The sequence below is a fragment of the Nematolebias whitei genome, chromosome 19 (assembly GCF_014905685.2).
Source record: "Nematolebias whitei isolate Nwh7 chromosome 19, NemWhi1, whole genome shotgun sequence".
Taxonomy (NCBI): Eukaryota; Metazoa; Chordata; class Actinopteri; order Cyprinodontiformes; family Rivulidae; genus Nematolebias; species Nematolebias whitei.
The window spans coordinates 23,856,969-23,872,993 of NC_056516.1; the positions used below are offsets into that span (position 1 = coordinate 23,856,969).

Below are 16,025 nucleotides of genomic sequence, written 5' to 3' on the forward strand. Positions count from 1 at the left end.
ATCAGGGGGCACAAAGCATCAAAATGTATTTACTTCAACACCAGTTAGTTAAGTGCTTCTAATGGCCACCATGTCAATGTTATCTCTCAAAAAGTGCCGACTGGTAACCTTTCTGGTCCACTTTGTAGTAGGTTTTTAATTGGCGTTAATCCTCCACAGGATAGAAAGAGGTTTTTAACATTTCTCACACATGTACGGCCAAAATCCCAGAAGCACATTTCTCTTAAACTGGTGTTTTGAAGTCCTCACACAAAGAAGAAGAAAGGATAACGGAGTGTATGCGCTCTATATGCAATAAAGAGACTCATCTAATAAGCCAGTATGGCACCAGAAAAAAAATTAACGAGCAAATTCACTGAGAGCAACAGAAACAGCAGACCCATAAATAAAGCTTCAACTAAAAACGGTAAAAGAGCAAGTCAGTCAGGACATATTGAGCTGAGAGATATGGCTGCAAATCACATGAAGTCCGACTATGTGGCAAGATATCATAAAATCATCTAAAATAAAAAAACAAATCGAAGCGCCTCAATCCACAAAATGAGGGCACTTCCACTCATTTAGTCGGAGTACTTTACAGGCCACCGCGCTCAGCTGATCAGATAAATTAAGACATCCCCATTAAGAATGTTAGGTAAGCAAAGGTGAGTTTCTCTGGTAAGCATCTTCATACGGATTCGCATGCTGTTCAGCAGTACACGTTAATCAAATACTGGCCTAGTGCTGGTTGTGTGCGTTGTGTAGGAAGGGCAACGAGCAATAAGAAAACTCTTCATCTCTCGCAGGCCAGAGCACCATCCATCCCCCTCTTTATACAAATAACGATTGAATAAAACAAAACGAGATCAAAATACATGAATTTGTCGACTACTCCCTTATCTTGTATCCTCCCGTCTCTTCTTATAACTAACCCTCTGTTAATAATGTTTTCAATATGAAACAGTGGACACACCCATGTCAGATGCTAACATTTACATGGCTTTAACTCTGCTTTCCATCGAGCTATTATTAAAAGAGATCGGGAGGATGTAGAGCGATAAGAGTAGAGGCGTGCAGAGAGGGATGAGAGGAGGCTGCCGCTCCAAAACAGAGGGTGGAGAATTAGTGATGCCATCTGTCCTCCTCACTACTTCATGATCAGATGAAGTCCTTCGCCAAACTCATCTGGAAGCGCACACACGAGAGAAAAGGAACATTAAATCCTTGTCAAATAAACACGCCATGGCTCGTTAAAACACTCAGTTCCTTATTTTAGTATTTTTAACTGACCTTTGACAGTGCTGATCAAAAAACAGCTCTCGTCATTTAAGTTGTAAACCATCTGGAAACAGAGAGATATTTGAGTTTGCTTCGGTAGCACTGAAGCAACAACTCTGATATCAGACGGAAGTAAAGCAGCGCTGTGTTTGCGCCATCATGCGCCCGAGTAGCATGCAAATCAGAGAGGTTCAGACAGAAGAGGTATTCACCGTCAAACAGTACAAACAAAACCCTGGCCGTCTGTTCTGCCTTTAGGTTTGGAATGAGTTCATTAATAAACACTAAATTAAAACCATTTTAGAAAATTCTAGACTTTCAAAAGTAAAACCAGGTAATGTTTGATTTAAAATGTTATTTATTGTTAATTGGTGAACGTCAAACTAAAAAAAAAAAAAATAAAAAATTTATACACGGCTATCAGTAACAAAAGAGGTATGACGTATTTATTGATACAGTAGTCCCTCGTTACTTTGCGGTTCGACTTTCGCTGACTCGCTCTTTTGCCGTTTTTCAAAGTAAGATTGAACACAAAAAAAGTACAGGACATGATTGTCAACTTTAATATTTCTCAAGTGATTGGGACAATACAGGATACTGTACAGTAAAAAGTTAACGAAAAAATAAAATACTTCAGACAGGCGCAGCCATTTTGTAGTTTTCTCTCAATAAGCCTACACTGTATACTGTACACTTTGCAGAGAGTGGTGAAGGCTGCACAGAAGTCTGTTGGAGTCAGTCTCTCCACCACCACAGACATCTACACCTCCAGATGCAGGGAGGGCCACCTGCATCATGAAGGACCCCACTCACCCAGCACACACACTTTTTGCCCCGCTCCCCTCAGGAAGGAGGTGGAGGAGCATTAAGTGTAGAACCACTAGACTGAGGAACAGCTTCTACCCTGGGGCTGTTAGATTCATGAACCTCTAATCAGTATAATCACTGTGAAAAAAATCTCATGTTGCTGCTGATCAGTTTCATGTTGCTGCTAATCTGTTTCATGTTGCTGCTGATCTGTTTCATGTTGATGTGTTCAATCGTGCTCATCTGCTCACACAGACTCCTGCTCATGTTCATGCTGCTGTTCGACATAATGTTTTTACGCCATTAGTGCTTAGTGTATTATTTAGTTGGTGTTTTTCTTAGTTCATATCTTAGATGTTATCACTGTTTTTCTTTTACATTTTATTGTTGGTGGTAACTGGGACCCTGTGTACATAATTTCGCTCCACCACATGTGGTGCGAATGACAATAAAGAATCTGACTCTGACTGCATCTCCGCTCATAACGACTACATTTCCCAGAAGCCAACATTGCCCCGCCCAGAAGCCCTGTTGCCTTATGCTGAAACACTAGAGGGAAAGTTTTGATCTAATCAGAAAATGTTCGGTCTCTCTTTATTCAGTGACTGTGACTTCGGCATCCAGCGGATGCAGAGAGCTGCATGGAACCCACTGGGAACCTGAGCAGAACCGGACCTTCAGACTCATCGGTGAATCTGACAGCTGCTAGCTGGCCCATGAGAACTTCAAAGCGGGGAGGCGCTGCTGTAGGTCCGGCTTCTCTCTGGAGCCCACCGGGACTTTGTTAATCCAGATTTGGACTCAGTCTGGTCCCATGCTGGCCATCCGAAAGTTCAACTCCCTCCAAAATGCATTTCGGTGCTCAAGGGCTGCACAGAATCGAACCAGAACTTAAGCAGAACCGGCAGGTAGGTCTGCTGGACCGGAACCGAGCTGTTTCTGTAGAGCTGGCGAGTAACATTTTGCAGTACTGTGTAGTTAAAATTAGTAGGTTTAAGAGTTTAGAACATTGTGGGCTTCGTCGCTGCAGGGTAGGTCTGAAGAAACTGAACCAAACTGGACCGGAACCGAGAGCTGCTGCTGTTCTGCAGAACTGTTGAGTAAAATTTAGTAGTTATATATACGTATGTTGTTAAAATGACACAGGTTTAAGAGTTTAGAACATCGCAAGAGTGTGGGAAAGGGTTTCTAAAGCCTTAAAATATATATAAATACTAAAATAAATGTAACGTCGCTACTTTGCGCATTTTCACTTATTGCCGGGGGGGGGGGGGGGGGGGGCGTCTGGAACGTAACCCCCACAATAAACGAGGGACTACTATAGTTGTATTCCTATACCCTGACTCACTTTGGGTTTTTCATTACATTTAGCAGTCCTTTTAGTCAACATTAAACTTGGTTAAACTTATTTGCCCTCTCATAACTTTTGTTTATATTTCATATTTTTACGGTGCATTCAATTTTTTTGTCCTGATGTTTTAATGCAACCACCTTTTTTTGGGTCGTTTCAGAGGTTTATACAGATAAATCTTATTGCATTTATAGAAAATACAGAAAAGTGCATCAGCGCATTAAAATCAGATGTTTAAATTTGTTTTAATTAAAAACAAACATAAAACTATAAAAAGATTTAAAGTGGGGAGTTTTGTTAAATACATTGTTCGTTCTATAGTAAAACAGAACTTTTGACTTCAACGCAGCTCAAAACACAAACACAAAAAAACTCCATTACTCTTTACTTTCTGGAGTTTAAATTGGCTTTACAAAATAATTTGAAGACTGTCAGCAGCTTCTTAATGTAATGTTTATGTCCCAATGGTTGCTAGAGCTGCAGTGATTTATTTGTGCAGTAGCCTATATGAAATATGCAAACAACTTTGTGGTTTTATGCGACAGTGTCACGTTAATAAACTTCTTTGTAGTGCCTGTTACATACAGCTTGCACTTTAAACAGGATTGATAATGAAAAACCCAAACCATCAGACTGGTAAAGGAGCATCCATGTGTGCTGATCATACCTGGTCACTTAGCAGTATGTGGATGCCTGTAGGACCCTGTCTGTACACCTGGTTGATCGTTCCCAGAGGAATGCCGCACACAGAGGCCATCTTTCGGATGAGCTCTGCAGCTGTGAGCTCCTCCAAGTACAAAGCATGATACACTGCACAGAAACAGGGCAGAGAAGGTTTTTGACCCCCAGACTTGTGCTGATTACTCTCAAACTTTGGATCAGCAGGCAGGATCCTCACCGTGTAAACTAGTGGAGCTCCTGTGTTCTCCGTTTTCAATAGTGCAGTGTCTCTCCAGCAGGGGGCTCTCCTGCAGAGACTCCTGACAGATGTACACAGTCAACCGGGGGCGCACTGACCTGCACACAGGAAATGCAGAGTTTAACCTACACACTTCCTGATGGTAACGAGCCGTTTAGTTTACACACATAAAAGACAAACAGAAAAACATTTTGCCAAACAAAAGGTGAAACACAATAATTTGTTGTGTGTTTCAGCTATAGATGGAGAAAAGATTTGTTTTAGCAAAGTAAACCAAAAAAAAAAGTCACCTGGATTTGAGTGCATTGAAGAGTCTAATCCCATCTGCTGTCCCACAAATCTGAACCAGATCATCCCGAGTTAACTTTAACAAATCAGAACCTACAAAAAACAAGATCAGTCGCTTGTAATAATGTCATTATTACTCAAACAGTGTACAAGCAGGTGAAACACTGAACTTGTTTTATAAACTTTCTCCTCAGCCAAATTAAGACATGCAAGATGCTCGTCTGACGTTTAGAGCCAAAAGGTCCGATCACAACGCTCGCTGGCCTCACGAGATTATCAGCAAGCTGGAGTTCATTTTAAACGACCCCGCCCTCACATCATCAGTTACATCCGAGCTGTTGCTGTGGTCATGAAGTCACTTTTGTGCGTACCTGAGAAATGCGAGAAGAGTCGAGCGTAGGAGTTGAAACGATTTTTCAGCAGCCACTTCTGTGTGTCCTGTATGGAGGCAGTGGGGCTCAACTGCTGCAAAGCAGAGGAAATAATCCAGTCATTAAATCTGTTAATATCCTCCAAAAAGTCATAAAGCCTTGAGGAAACATTTTGCATGATTAAAATATGTCACATTTGTCCATAACCATTAATATAGCAAGCTTTAACCATAAAAAATATTTTGACTGTGTATCATGTAAAATGTTAAAAATAGCATTTTAAATTCTAAAAACCTAAAGCGATGGGTAATATAAATGTTATCAATGGGTGAAAAGCAAATTGAAACAGTACATGGGAACCTGCAATAGGCTAGTGTGCCTATTTATTACAATCTGAAATATTTGTATGTATAGTCATAGGGGTGTAACAATACATCGACTTACATCGATATATTGATTAAATGTTTAATGATTCAATGATATCGTGGCAAAACTAAAACAACGATTCATAATCGTCATCTTTAAAATTGGCTCTTATTTCGAAATTCCCAAGGCACGTCTGCGCGCAGCCGCGCTCTGCAGCCGCGCTCTGCAGCTGCGCTCTGCAGCCGCCTCAGCAACATGGCAGACGAGGCAGAAAACAGATAATGAAATTCACTCTCCTGCTGGATTTAAATCAACACTGTGGAAATATTTTGGATCCCAACAGAAGGTCGGCTCAACAGACAAAACTCGTGCCGGTGCCAGTGTGAGTTAAAATACTCGGGAAACAACAAATTTGTCCGTTCACCTGAAGAAGAAACATGCATTGAGAGCCATGTTATGTAAGCTCAATATCTATTTTTGTTTCATTATAACTGAAAGTTAATCAGGGCACTTTTAAGTTAACTGGTTTTAAAAATGCACTTAAACATGACAAATGTGAGACTATACTGAACAAGTCATTTATTTTTTATTTTGTCATTAATTAAGAAAAAAAGTTTTTTTTATTTATTTAAATGCCTGGTGCCTGTAATAACAGAAATAAAAAGATTAAATTACATTTTAATTGTTTGTGTAAATGTATTTGTATGTAAATGAGATGGGCATTTGATATCGCAATATATCGATCGCAGACTTGTGAATCGAATAGAATCGAAATCGTATCGTGACAGACTTTGTGATATTGAGAAAAATCGTATTGTCATACAAACAAATCAGTATAATATCATATTGTGGTAAAGCTGGTGATTTACACCCCTATATATTCACTTAATGATTGTTGCAGGCAGCACGGTGGCGCAACTGGTAGAGCTGCTGCCTCTCAGCGAGCAGGTCCCTGGTTCAAATCCCGGCCGGGGGCCTTTCTGGGTTGAGTTTGCATGTTCTCTCCGTGCATGTGTGAGTTTTCTCCGGGTACTCCGGTTTCCTCCCACAAACCAAAAACATGCATGTTAGGCTGATTGGTAACTCTAAATTGTCCCTAGGTGTGAGTGAGAGAGTGAATGGTTGTTTGTCTCGTTTGTCTCTATGTGTCCCTGTGATGGACTTGCGACCCGTCCAGGGTGTACCCCGTCCCTCACACAGTGATTGCTGGACATGGGCACTGGCGACCCCCGTGACCCAAAATAGAAGAAGCGGTTAAAAGATAATGGATGGATGATTTGTTGCAGCAGTGACTTGCACAATGCAAAAAAACACAGACAAAAACCACAGAGCTGAATGTCAAAACCTTAAGCTCCATAATAAAGCATTGAATGTTCTACTGAGTTAACACTTATTAAAATAATTAAAAATATATGAAATTCTGGATATTTTACTAATAAATTGTTGAAATTTCTAATACCGTATTTTTGCTGTATAAGTCTCACTTTTTTGCATAAATTAGCATGCCCTTCAACTTATACAGTGAAGCGACTTATTTATGTTTTCCCCCCATATTTAGAACCCAATTTTTGGCTGAGAGCTGACAATTTCATTAATTCTGACATTGAAAATATTGAACACTACTATGTTCAGCCACTAGAGGGCTCGAATATATGGCAAGCCAAGTGTCTCATTAATAGGTAAAAGTGGCTATTAATGAGACACTTGGCTTGCCATACAAGCCACCTTCATCTCGCTCCAGAACTCCTGGAGCAAACGTCAAATCAGCTGCATTTTGCCGCACTGCCCAGGAGAAATGCAGCTGATTTGACCATTAAAGTGCATTTATTAAGGAAAAGTTAGACTGAGACACGCCTTTGCTACAATTTTGAGCAAAAAATTGTTTTTAAGTGGTTATCTTGTTAAATTATTGTTAAAGTCCTCCCGTGCATGCTCCCGCCATTTGGCAGCCAATCAATTTTTGGCACAACACTGGCCTATACTTCTGGGTGGTCAGCGGTGACACATAATAGATGCGACTTATACAGCAAAGCAACGCATTTATATTTTTTCACTTTATTAGACATATTTGGACTGATGCGACTTTTACGGCGTGTGATGTGTACGGCGGCAAGTACCGTAATCTGGTAATTAAAAATACAGCATTCAGGTGAAAATGTGGTTACATCATTAAAAAAAGAGGTCAAAACAAGAAAAACAGATGATTGTACAACAGATTTCACGAGGCTCTACAGAACTACAACTGCATCCATATTGTATTAAATTCTAAGAAGTGTGCATGCTGAAAATTGTGTTAAAGCATAGTGACAAACGAGCAGAGCTGCAGTGTAAAACTGTGCAAAATGTACACATTTTAACTCGTCACAGGAAGGTGCCAAAGTTTAAATGCATTACATCGGTACACTTCCTGCGACAAACCAACATCTTTTGTCAAAAACTGTTTCTGTAAGTCTACCCACTAACCTCTGAGTTGCTCTGGACCCCAGGGTCTGCCTGGTGATTGGGAGAGGATGAGTCGCTGGAAAACAAACAATTAAGAGTGGAAACATAAACTAATCATATAATTTCAAATCAAACAAAACCTAACACATTCACACTAATAAGTACCTGTCCAGTACTGAGGACGTTGAGTAGGTGGACAGCGGGGTGGAGGTAAAGGAGGGGGTAGCTGCCTGGTTGGTGCTGGGGAAAGCGGCGTCTGGCCATGGCGAGCACTGAGGAGAGACACACAAATCTAAATACTCAACTAGAACCACACAAATTATACAACAGCAACATCAAATGAACAGAAAGTTTAAATTTAATATTTATTAAAAATCTAGCTTTGCACCATCTCCACCCCTCCTACTGACAAACATCAGGGATTATACTATCCCCTTCACACCAACAAGGGTCTAAGTGTCCTAAAAAGAAGGTGGATGGCGTGATAAGGAAGAGGAGGAGGAGTGGAGGAGAGGAGAGGGGGTGCTTACACTGCCTCTCTTGGCCAAGGAGTCGCCACAGTCAGCGGGAAGTGTCCGCTTGCTGGACTTTTTCAGCTCGTGGTCGCCCGAATCCTCTATGATGGGCTCAAGCCTCGTCTACACAGACACACAGCAGAGGTTAGCCAGCCAGCGACACACACACACAAACAAACAAACAAACACACAAACACACCGAGATCCAGGTTGTTCCAGACAGAACCATGACACAAACCTCAACATGTGATCTAAAAGCACCAGTGTCATTTGAACACACACAACATTTGATTCGGTGCTTGATTACATCTGTAAATCACCTGATCTGAAGAAACAAGGAGGGAAATAAATAAACAGTGACGTTAATACACCTTTAAGAAAGTTAAATGTATTAACACCGCTGCTTCCGAACATGACAAAAAGTTTCATGTTTGTTGTTTATGTTGTCACTACTGCAACACCTGGGGTGAATAACTCGAGGCAGTGTACCACATCTTCACTTCAAAAACCTGGTTTTGCATGTCGACTACACTGCAAACCCTTTTCTTAAGCGTGTGAGACTCCCCTCTGTAACAGGAAGTGGTTTTAGTTTATGTCACAACAAAAAACATTACACGAAATTGATCAAATGTTTTCTTTAAGATGCATAAAAATGTTTTATTGGACTGAGGAAATAAAAGCAAAGAAAACATGCAGGATTTGGTGGGATTATTGTGAACAAGTTGGACTAAAACTTGATTTTTAAAACCTAATATAAGTCAGGATTTTGTGAACGCAATGCAACACCAACGTCTCTAACAGACGTCACTGAAAACAAGGCAACACAAAAACGTTTAACTGCAAGAAATACGAGGCAGCGTCCGTGCAGGAAACAACCAGAGAGCTCTGTGGACCACAACAAAAGGTCTTAATGACTGAAAGATGTTAACAGAGACTAATAGAAATATGATGGCATGCGATGCTTTCTGACATCAAAGAAAAATAAGTTAAATTTCTGTCAAATGAGCAGAAATAAAAGAAAGTCACATTATTAAATCTTAAGGTTTTGCTGGCAGTGATGCACTCTTTGACCTGTGTCTGACAAGCGTGCAGTCACAAGCAGACAGCTCTAAGTACGAGTCTTTACACCTGGAAGTAAAACGTGTTCTTCGTGATCAGATCTCAGTTACCCGCTTTATAATGCAAATAAACATGTAGCCACTCTGCCAATAAACAAGTGGACAGCTGCAGAACTGATGCCTTCAGTCACCTGATTTACGTTTCAGATTCACCAGTCGTATTTAATCATTTATTTTTCGAAAACGCTGGCACTTGCACTAGGTTGTAAACGCAAGCTCCAAATGCAGGAGCTAGCATCACGCTACAGAGGAAACGCACTCAGTAAGAATCATAGCGATCTACTAAACGATTTAATACAAGCACTTTTTTTATTTTAAATTTGCTCACTGTGAAGGATTCTGACATTTCATTAAAACCCTTACGGGAAAAAATACATGTAAAATGTCAGATTATTCCCACAGATTACCATTGAATTGTTCTAACTTCAGGGAGTATTTTGGATAATTTTATCTATTCGTATATTTGTCAGGTAACGACGGTTTGTGCGGAGTCTTATCAGTTCACTTGATGGCTCATTAACGTGGCCCAGGATGGATCGGTGTTCAGGCTGCTACACAAAACAGGACCACCTCCGAATCTGATCTGAATACACCTCTCCCCAGTGTGTCCACACCTTTAATTTAGAGCTGCCATCTTGTGGTTGTTTTAAACCAGGACACGTTAGTGACAGGTCTGAACAAAGACCATTAGCCGATGCATACTGACCTCTGATAGGATAGTGGTATCATAGGAAGGCTGGTACTTTTCCTTTTCTTGAGGAGTGCGCTTCTCCATCTTCTCCCTGTCAGTCTTTTGTTTACGGTCCGCCCCCTTCGGCTAAACAGGAAGCAAAGAAAAAGAAACCACAAATTAAAGACGAGTGCACGCACCGCCTGGGTTGAGAAGCAACCATAAAAATGTCAGGAATGTTCTCTGCATGAGATTGAGTGTATACTTTGAAGACTTTGATTTGGCAGGATGCAGAGTGGAGGTGTTCTGTGTACTCTCCACCGTCTCCTTGAGCGAACGTGTCCAGCTGGATCCTGAAGGGGACGCCCTTCTCTCCACCGTGCTTCCTGGGAGTAAACTCTGTGCTGATGCAGTGCACCTGCGGGCGGCGAGGACACGAGAGGACACAGGGGCCATCAAAGCTCGCGTTTGATGTGGAAATTCAGAGGCGCGCACGGCTGAGGGCATGAAAGAGAGTGGGGATGTGTGTGTCTGAGGTTTGATCATGTGCTCTACCTGCACAAAAACAGACGTTCTTTTGTTCAAGTCCCACAGAAACTCTGCAGCGTTAAGTTGGGAGGAGTGAGTCTTCGGCTCAACAATGCCAACCGACATGGGAATATCTGTTTCACACACACGCGGATATTTGAGTTGCAACTCCCACACGCACACACGAGAAAGTTGAAGTAAACATTTCTCAGCAGGTATGTACCGATGTCAAGGAGACGGTCGCCAGGACGATTCCACTTCCAGCCCTCCAGCTGCTGGTGTTCCGTGTACTGCAGCCGTCGGTCATGAAATACTACTCGCACTGTGCTCTACAGATAAACACACGTGTTGGATACGAGTTACATCAGTTACGAGAAGCAGATGTTTATCCAGTAATTCTCCCACCTTCACCATCTTGTTGTTCAGCTCCGGTAACTCTCCTGTTTCTCTGTTGTCCAACAAAAAAATCTCATAAGACTGGCCTGAATGAAACAGAAAGCACAAAACGGAGAAAAAGAATGGAAGTTTTGTAATTTCATAGACTCAATAACAAAAAACATGATTTATTTGTAGTTATTTAGATGACGTGAAATAAAACTGTTTTCAGTCGCACAACTAATTCCTGAACATTCTCATTGATCTTATCAGCTCTCAGGCTTTGTTTTGTTTGTCCAAAGATAAAAAAATAAAGCAAGACTAAACTTGCCTTCAACTATATCACGTGTCAGAAATAAGCTAAAATTATGTCCTTACCAGTTTAGACTACACTTATGAAAACACTCAGTTAAAAACAGTTAGCAAGCTAAATGCTGCTGTTATTTACCGACCAATCATTAGATAATTTACTGTGCGGGTGTCACGCTGCTGCCATTCAAAAAACAATGTTAGAATGACAATAGATAATCTTTAATCTGAATGAGACACTCAAGATTGCTTGTATTTACAACTCTATGTGTAAAAACTGGTTAGACTTGTTGCTATGAACATATTCTGGTAAGATAAATACTAGTGAGAAATTTAAAACGTGCTTGAATAACATGAAATCTGAAGGTGAGCAAGGATTTAAAATGCATTTCTTTTTTCAAACCATCTCCAACTAAACAGTGACAAAAAAGGGGCAGAATTTATGTTACCCTCACTCACAGATTACAGTTTTTGTTGCAGAAATCATATGGCGTTTTACCTCTCCCCAGAAGTGAACCTCAGAGCCTAAAAGTCAGTAAAATAAAAACCTATACTTCTGATTAGCTCTTCACAGTCACGTTCATAACTGAGCTTTTACAAAAAGCACCGTCTCAACCTGACGCAGATGTTTCCACAATGCTGGTTCTCAGAGCTTCCAGTCCTGCAGAACACCCGATTAACAGGAAAGAATGACCTCAACAAGTTCTGCAGGAGCCTGTTAATCACCCATCAGTTTAAATCAGGTGTGATGAAGCAGGAAAACATCTAAAACTTGCAGAGGCTGTGAGGATAAAGGTTGCTACAAATGTTTTTTTTCTCTTCCAGAGCTGAAAAAAAAAAGGATTGTTATATCACAGCCCTGCTTTGGGAGTCCTTGCAGTTTAGTCTCAACATCACCTGAGCAAAACGTTTTGTTCTCATATTGCCTGACAACTACTGTGGTCAGAAATTTGAAGTGGGAGCGGTTAATGCGGAAATGTCAACAGTCTTGCTTTTCCGCTAGCGCCTAAGGTAGTGCACTCAAAAGTGTCCTGCGCTTGAGTTTCTTGTGAAGTATGTGATGGATGAACTTACAACAAACTTAAGGAATGGGAATCATTGTCCCAGATAGTGTAAACCATCAGGACATGTCACAGGTAGAGATTTAGCCTGAATAATAAACTTTCACTTTACAGAAAAGCATCTAGAAATTGTGGAGGGTCAGATACTGAAGAGCGTCTATAGATGCTAGATCCTTTATTTAATCCATTTATGTGTGTATGGGTAGAGATCATGCCTGAAAACAAGTGTTTGTTGTGTAGAAGGAAGAGGGATAAGTTTAGTTTCATCTACTGATAATAAAAAAAAGTGCAACTCCAGAATGTAAGGAAGTGTCCAAAATCCATCAAACACAAAAACTGCTTTAACGGTTCTCTTTGAAGGAAAAAAGATGGTAACTTTTGCCAAAACATGTACACTGCGATGTGTGAATCACCTTGGTTTAGGTATGTGAGCGTCTCGTCATGTAGCTTGACAGCAGGTGATGTAGCGGCGCAAAGCACATACTGGAATGGGGGATTTTTGGTCTTATTTTCAGGAGGCAGGCTGGAGTCTTCCTGCTTGAAGATGGGCAGAGCCAGCACATCGCTGAGAGACAGAGAAAAAGAGGAAACGGACAGATGTGACACAGCTTGAAGATATCCTGTTTAGAGCTCGACTTTAGTCTCCGATCTTTTGCTTGTAGTTTGTTGATCTTTTTTGTTTTTGTTTATTATCACAACTACAGCAAAAACATATTTTATTCATCAAGAGTTCCTCATATCTAATGCATCAGAAAGGTGTGTCACACTTACATTCTTGGACAATATTTAACCCCGTCAAAGAGTGGGATTAATAAATGAACCGGCTGTACGTGGACTTCATCCACAGATCAAACAGTCCTCTTATTACTGGTATGTATTTATGAGGTTGTAGCAGAATAAACGAGCAAAAACCCCCAGAGACAGACAGAGCTGCTAACATTTCTCACGCTTGGCACAGTTCAGACGACCTGTCCTCAGCTCACCCAAACAAATGCTGCAGGTGTGTCCGTGGGTGCCAAGTCAGCAGAGTATGTGCGTTAATCTCAGTGCATTTTGGGAAAAATAAAAACAAACCCCATTTATGCAAAATATGCAAACTTTAGTATTTCATTACTCAAAGTTTTGGACATCGTGAGTCCAGCAGTGTAGTTAGCAGCAGACTGTGGGACTTCTTAAAACTAATTACAAACTACTAACAAATTGTCTGACCCTTTGCTTTCAGCCTGATCCTGCCAACTCGAGTACTGTAGGCCCGCTGAGCCACGCCACCTCAACTTGACTGCATCCAGAAATCTGAGGAGTGTTTCATGATGCACATCAAGACATTTTGTCCCTACCAGCTGCTGACTCGCACCCCTCAACCCGCCCCAGCATCACAGATACCATTCTCCATTTTCACAAATTCACCAACGTGCATGCCATGAATGCAGTACGGACGAACTCGCTTGAACCCACAAGCGACTGTCACACACAAACGTCACACTCGGATAAACACACTAAAAGCAGATGGAAGAAGGGGCTGCTGATAAGACACACTTGCTTGTCCTACTCGTAGAAAGATCACGGCCTCCCACTGACCTTTCACACAAACTTATAAACAAGCAAGTGAACAGGTGCTTAATAACGTCGCTACAAGTTATTATTATAGAATTAAAAACCTTTCACAGGAAGCACTCGTGCATCCTGCACAGACATTATATGATTATAAACGTGTTGCTGACCAAGCAGCATTTTAGAAGTCCTATCACAGAATAAATGTTTAAGTGACAACGCTTGTGTCATATTTTTAAGGTTGGCATCACAAAAATAAGGTTTTATTTCTGGACTGCATGGATTTCTTAATTTTTATAAAATTACAAAAAGGCTCAAAGTTTTGCTCACTGCATTTAAAGCTAATGGGATAAAATACTTAATTATTATGTCAGTGCAAATATGACGGCAGTAGTGTGCTTTTGGTTCTACAATGTTGTACGAATTTGTGTTTGCATGTTTTGAAATAATTTCTCTGTGGACCCTTTTGCAATTATTAATGTGCATGCTCAACGTCAGTATTTTGTGATGCACAGATGTCTAGATATATTCAAGCCTATTTCTAGTTCTTTGTCATTTAAATCGACTGCCATCGATGTATATTTGTTACTATAACTAATAGCCTCCTTATCAGACAACAACAACAAAAAGTAGAAATATTAAGCTTAATGTTTGAGTAAAGGTAAAGACAGATAATGTTATTGCCTGTTAGCAAAATATCTTGTGACCTTTTAGTCAACATTATTCAATGTGGCTGCCACAAAGTCAAACATTAAAACACAAAAATGATAAATTGGTGGTAGTAGCTGAGACTGCTCTCCAAATGAGAGCATATGAGCGTGAAAGCATGTTATTTTTATGATTCTCAACACAAGATGATTGTTGTTGATCTAAACAGCCGTGAAAGACAGCGGGAGATATGCATTCGTTTAAAGAATGCTACTTCTGATTTAAACCACAAAAATGAACGCAGAAAAATCCTAATGCCTGTTATCTTATTTAAAATATAATGTTCAATCAATGTGACTCCTTACTGATTAACAGGGAGCAAAAGAGCCAATGATGTTTAAATCAGAGCCAGTAAACCCACACTCCAAGCTGAATCAGAACCACTGCTCAGACATAAACAACATTTTGTTTTCACATACCACTAGGTTCAAAAACAGGCAGCATTTCGACAGACTTCCTCGTTGAGACAAAAGTTTACGCATCATTCAGTAATACACCCATAATTTGAGCAACAGGGTGGGCTGATTTAACGAGCTTTCCTGGAATGGTATAATAAACTGTGTTTGTGTGTTGGAGTTAGATAAATTAATGTTTGTGGCTCCCTAAACAAAGAGAAACCATGACGCCCTGGAAGGCAACAAAACAGGGCCGAGACTGTTGTTGTCCTCGTTAACCCACTGCCCCATGATGAAGATGTTGGAGTCCGTCTCTAACCTCATGCTGTAGGCTCCAGCTCCCAGCTCCTGTCCGATACCCGACAGACTAGCGTCGAAGTCGTGCACGAGCCCCGACTCGATGGCGGCATCGTCCATCTTCAGAACCCAGGCCATCGGCCCCAGATCCTTGTCCTCGGCTTCTACCCGGAGGGCCGCCAGCTTGCTTCAGGTAAGAGGAAGAGGAGGAAGAGGGCTCCGCAGCGGTACTGCAGGAGGAGGAAAGTTAGGCTGCGAAATGGTCGGTTCCCACGGGGAGTGAATCCACCACCATATTTCTACTTTGCGTCTGAAAAGCTCCCCCCCACACCTCCCACTCTCGTGAACTATTCGACAGAAACAATAAGTTGGAGCCCTCTCAGCTAACAAACAGTCGTGGCAGAAGATGCGAGCTGATTGTCAGCATGCTAACCCTCGCTAGCCGCTAGCTTCACAAAGCCAGTTTGCCAAAGCTAGCGCGGATTTAGCAGCCTCGTCACTCCAGGCAGCCACCAGGCTGACTGGTTCGTTCAGTGAAACGCAACAAGCTAACAAACTATTGTTGGAAGTCCGAAACCCGCATCCCACGCAGCGTCCGCACAGCTAACTAGCATCAACTTCATTTGCTTAGAGTCGTCTGCCCGGTGACCTAAGACCAGCTCTCCTCCTCTAGCGCTGCCTGTACCGTCCCAGTCCG

The 16,025-nt window shown here is 41.3% G+C and overlaps 1 protein-coding gene across 1 annotated transcript; it reads right to left on the reverse strand.

Annotated features, from left to right (window-relative positions):
- Positions 1 to 454: 454 nt before the first annotated feature.
- ubp1 (upstream binding protein 1) lies at positions 455 to 15,588 on the reverse strand. The gene is made up of 16 exons (XM_037693306.1): positions 15,351 to 15,588; positions 12,791 to 12,942; positions 11,038 to 11,114; positions 10,856 to 10,961; positions 10,660 to 10,766; positions 10,370 to 10,522; positions 10,141 to 10,251; positions 8,332 to 8,439; positions 7,967 to 8,073; positions 7,823 to 7,877; positions 4,994 to 5,087; positions 4,625 to 4,715; positions 4,314 to 4,432; positions 4,083 to 4,225; positions 1,270 to 1,321; positions 455 to 1,164 (listed from the first exon to the last, which is right to left on the reverse strand). The coding sequence occupies exons 1-16, from the start codon at positions 15,464 to 15,466 to the stop codon at positions 1,127 to 1,129; spliced, it is 1,629 nt and encodes a 542-aa protein (XP_037549234.1). The 5' UTR covers positions 15,467 to 15,588; the 3' UTR covers positions 455 to 1,126.
- Between the last annotated feature and the right edge of the window lie 437 nt (positions 15,589 to 16,025).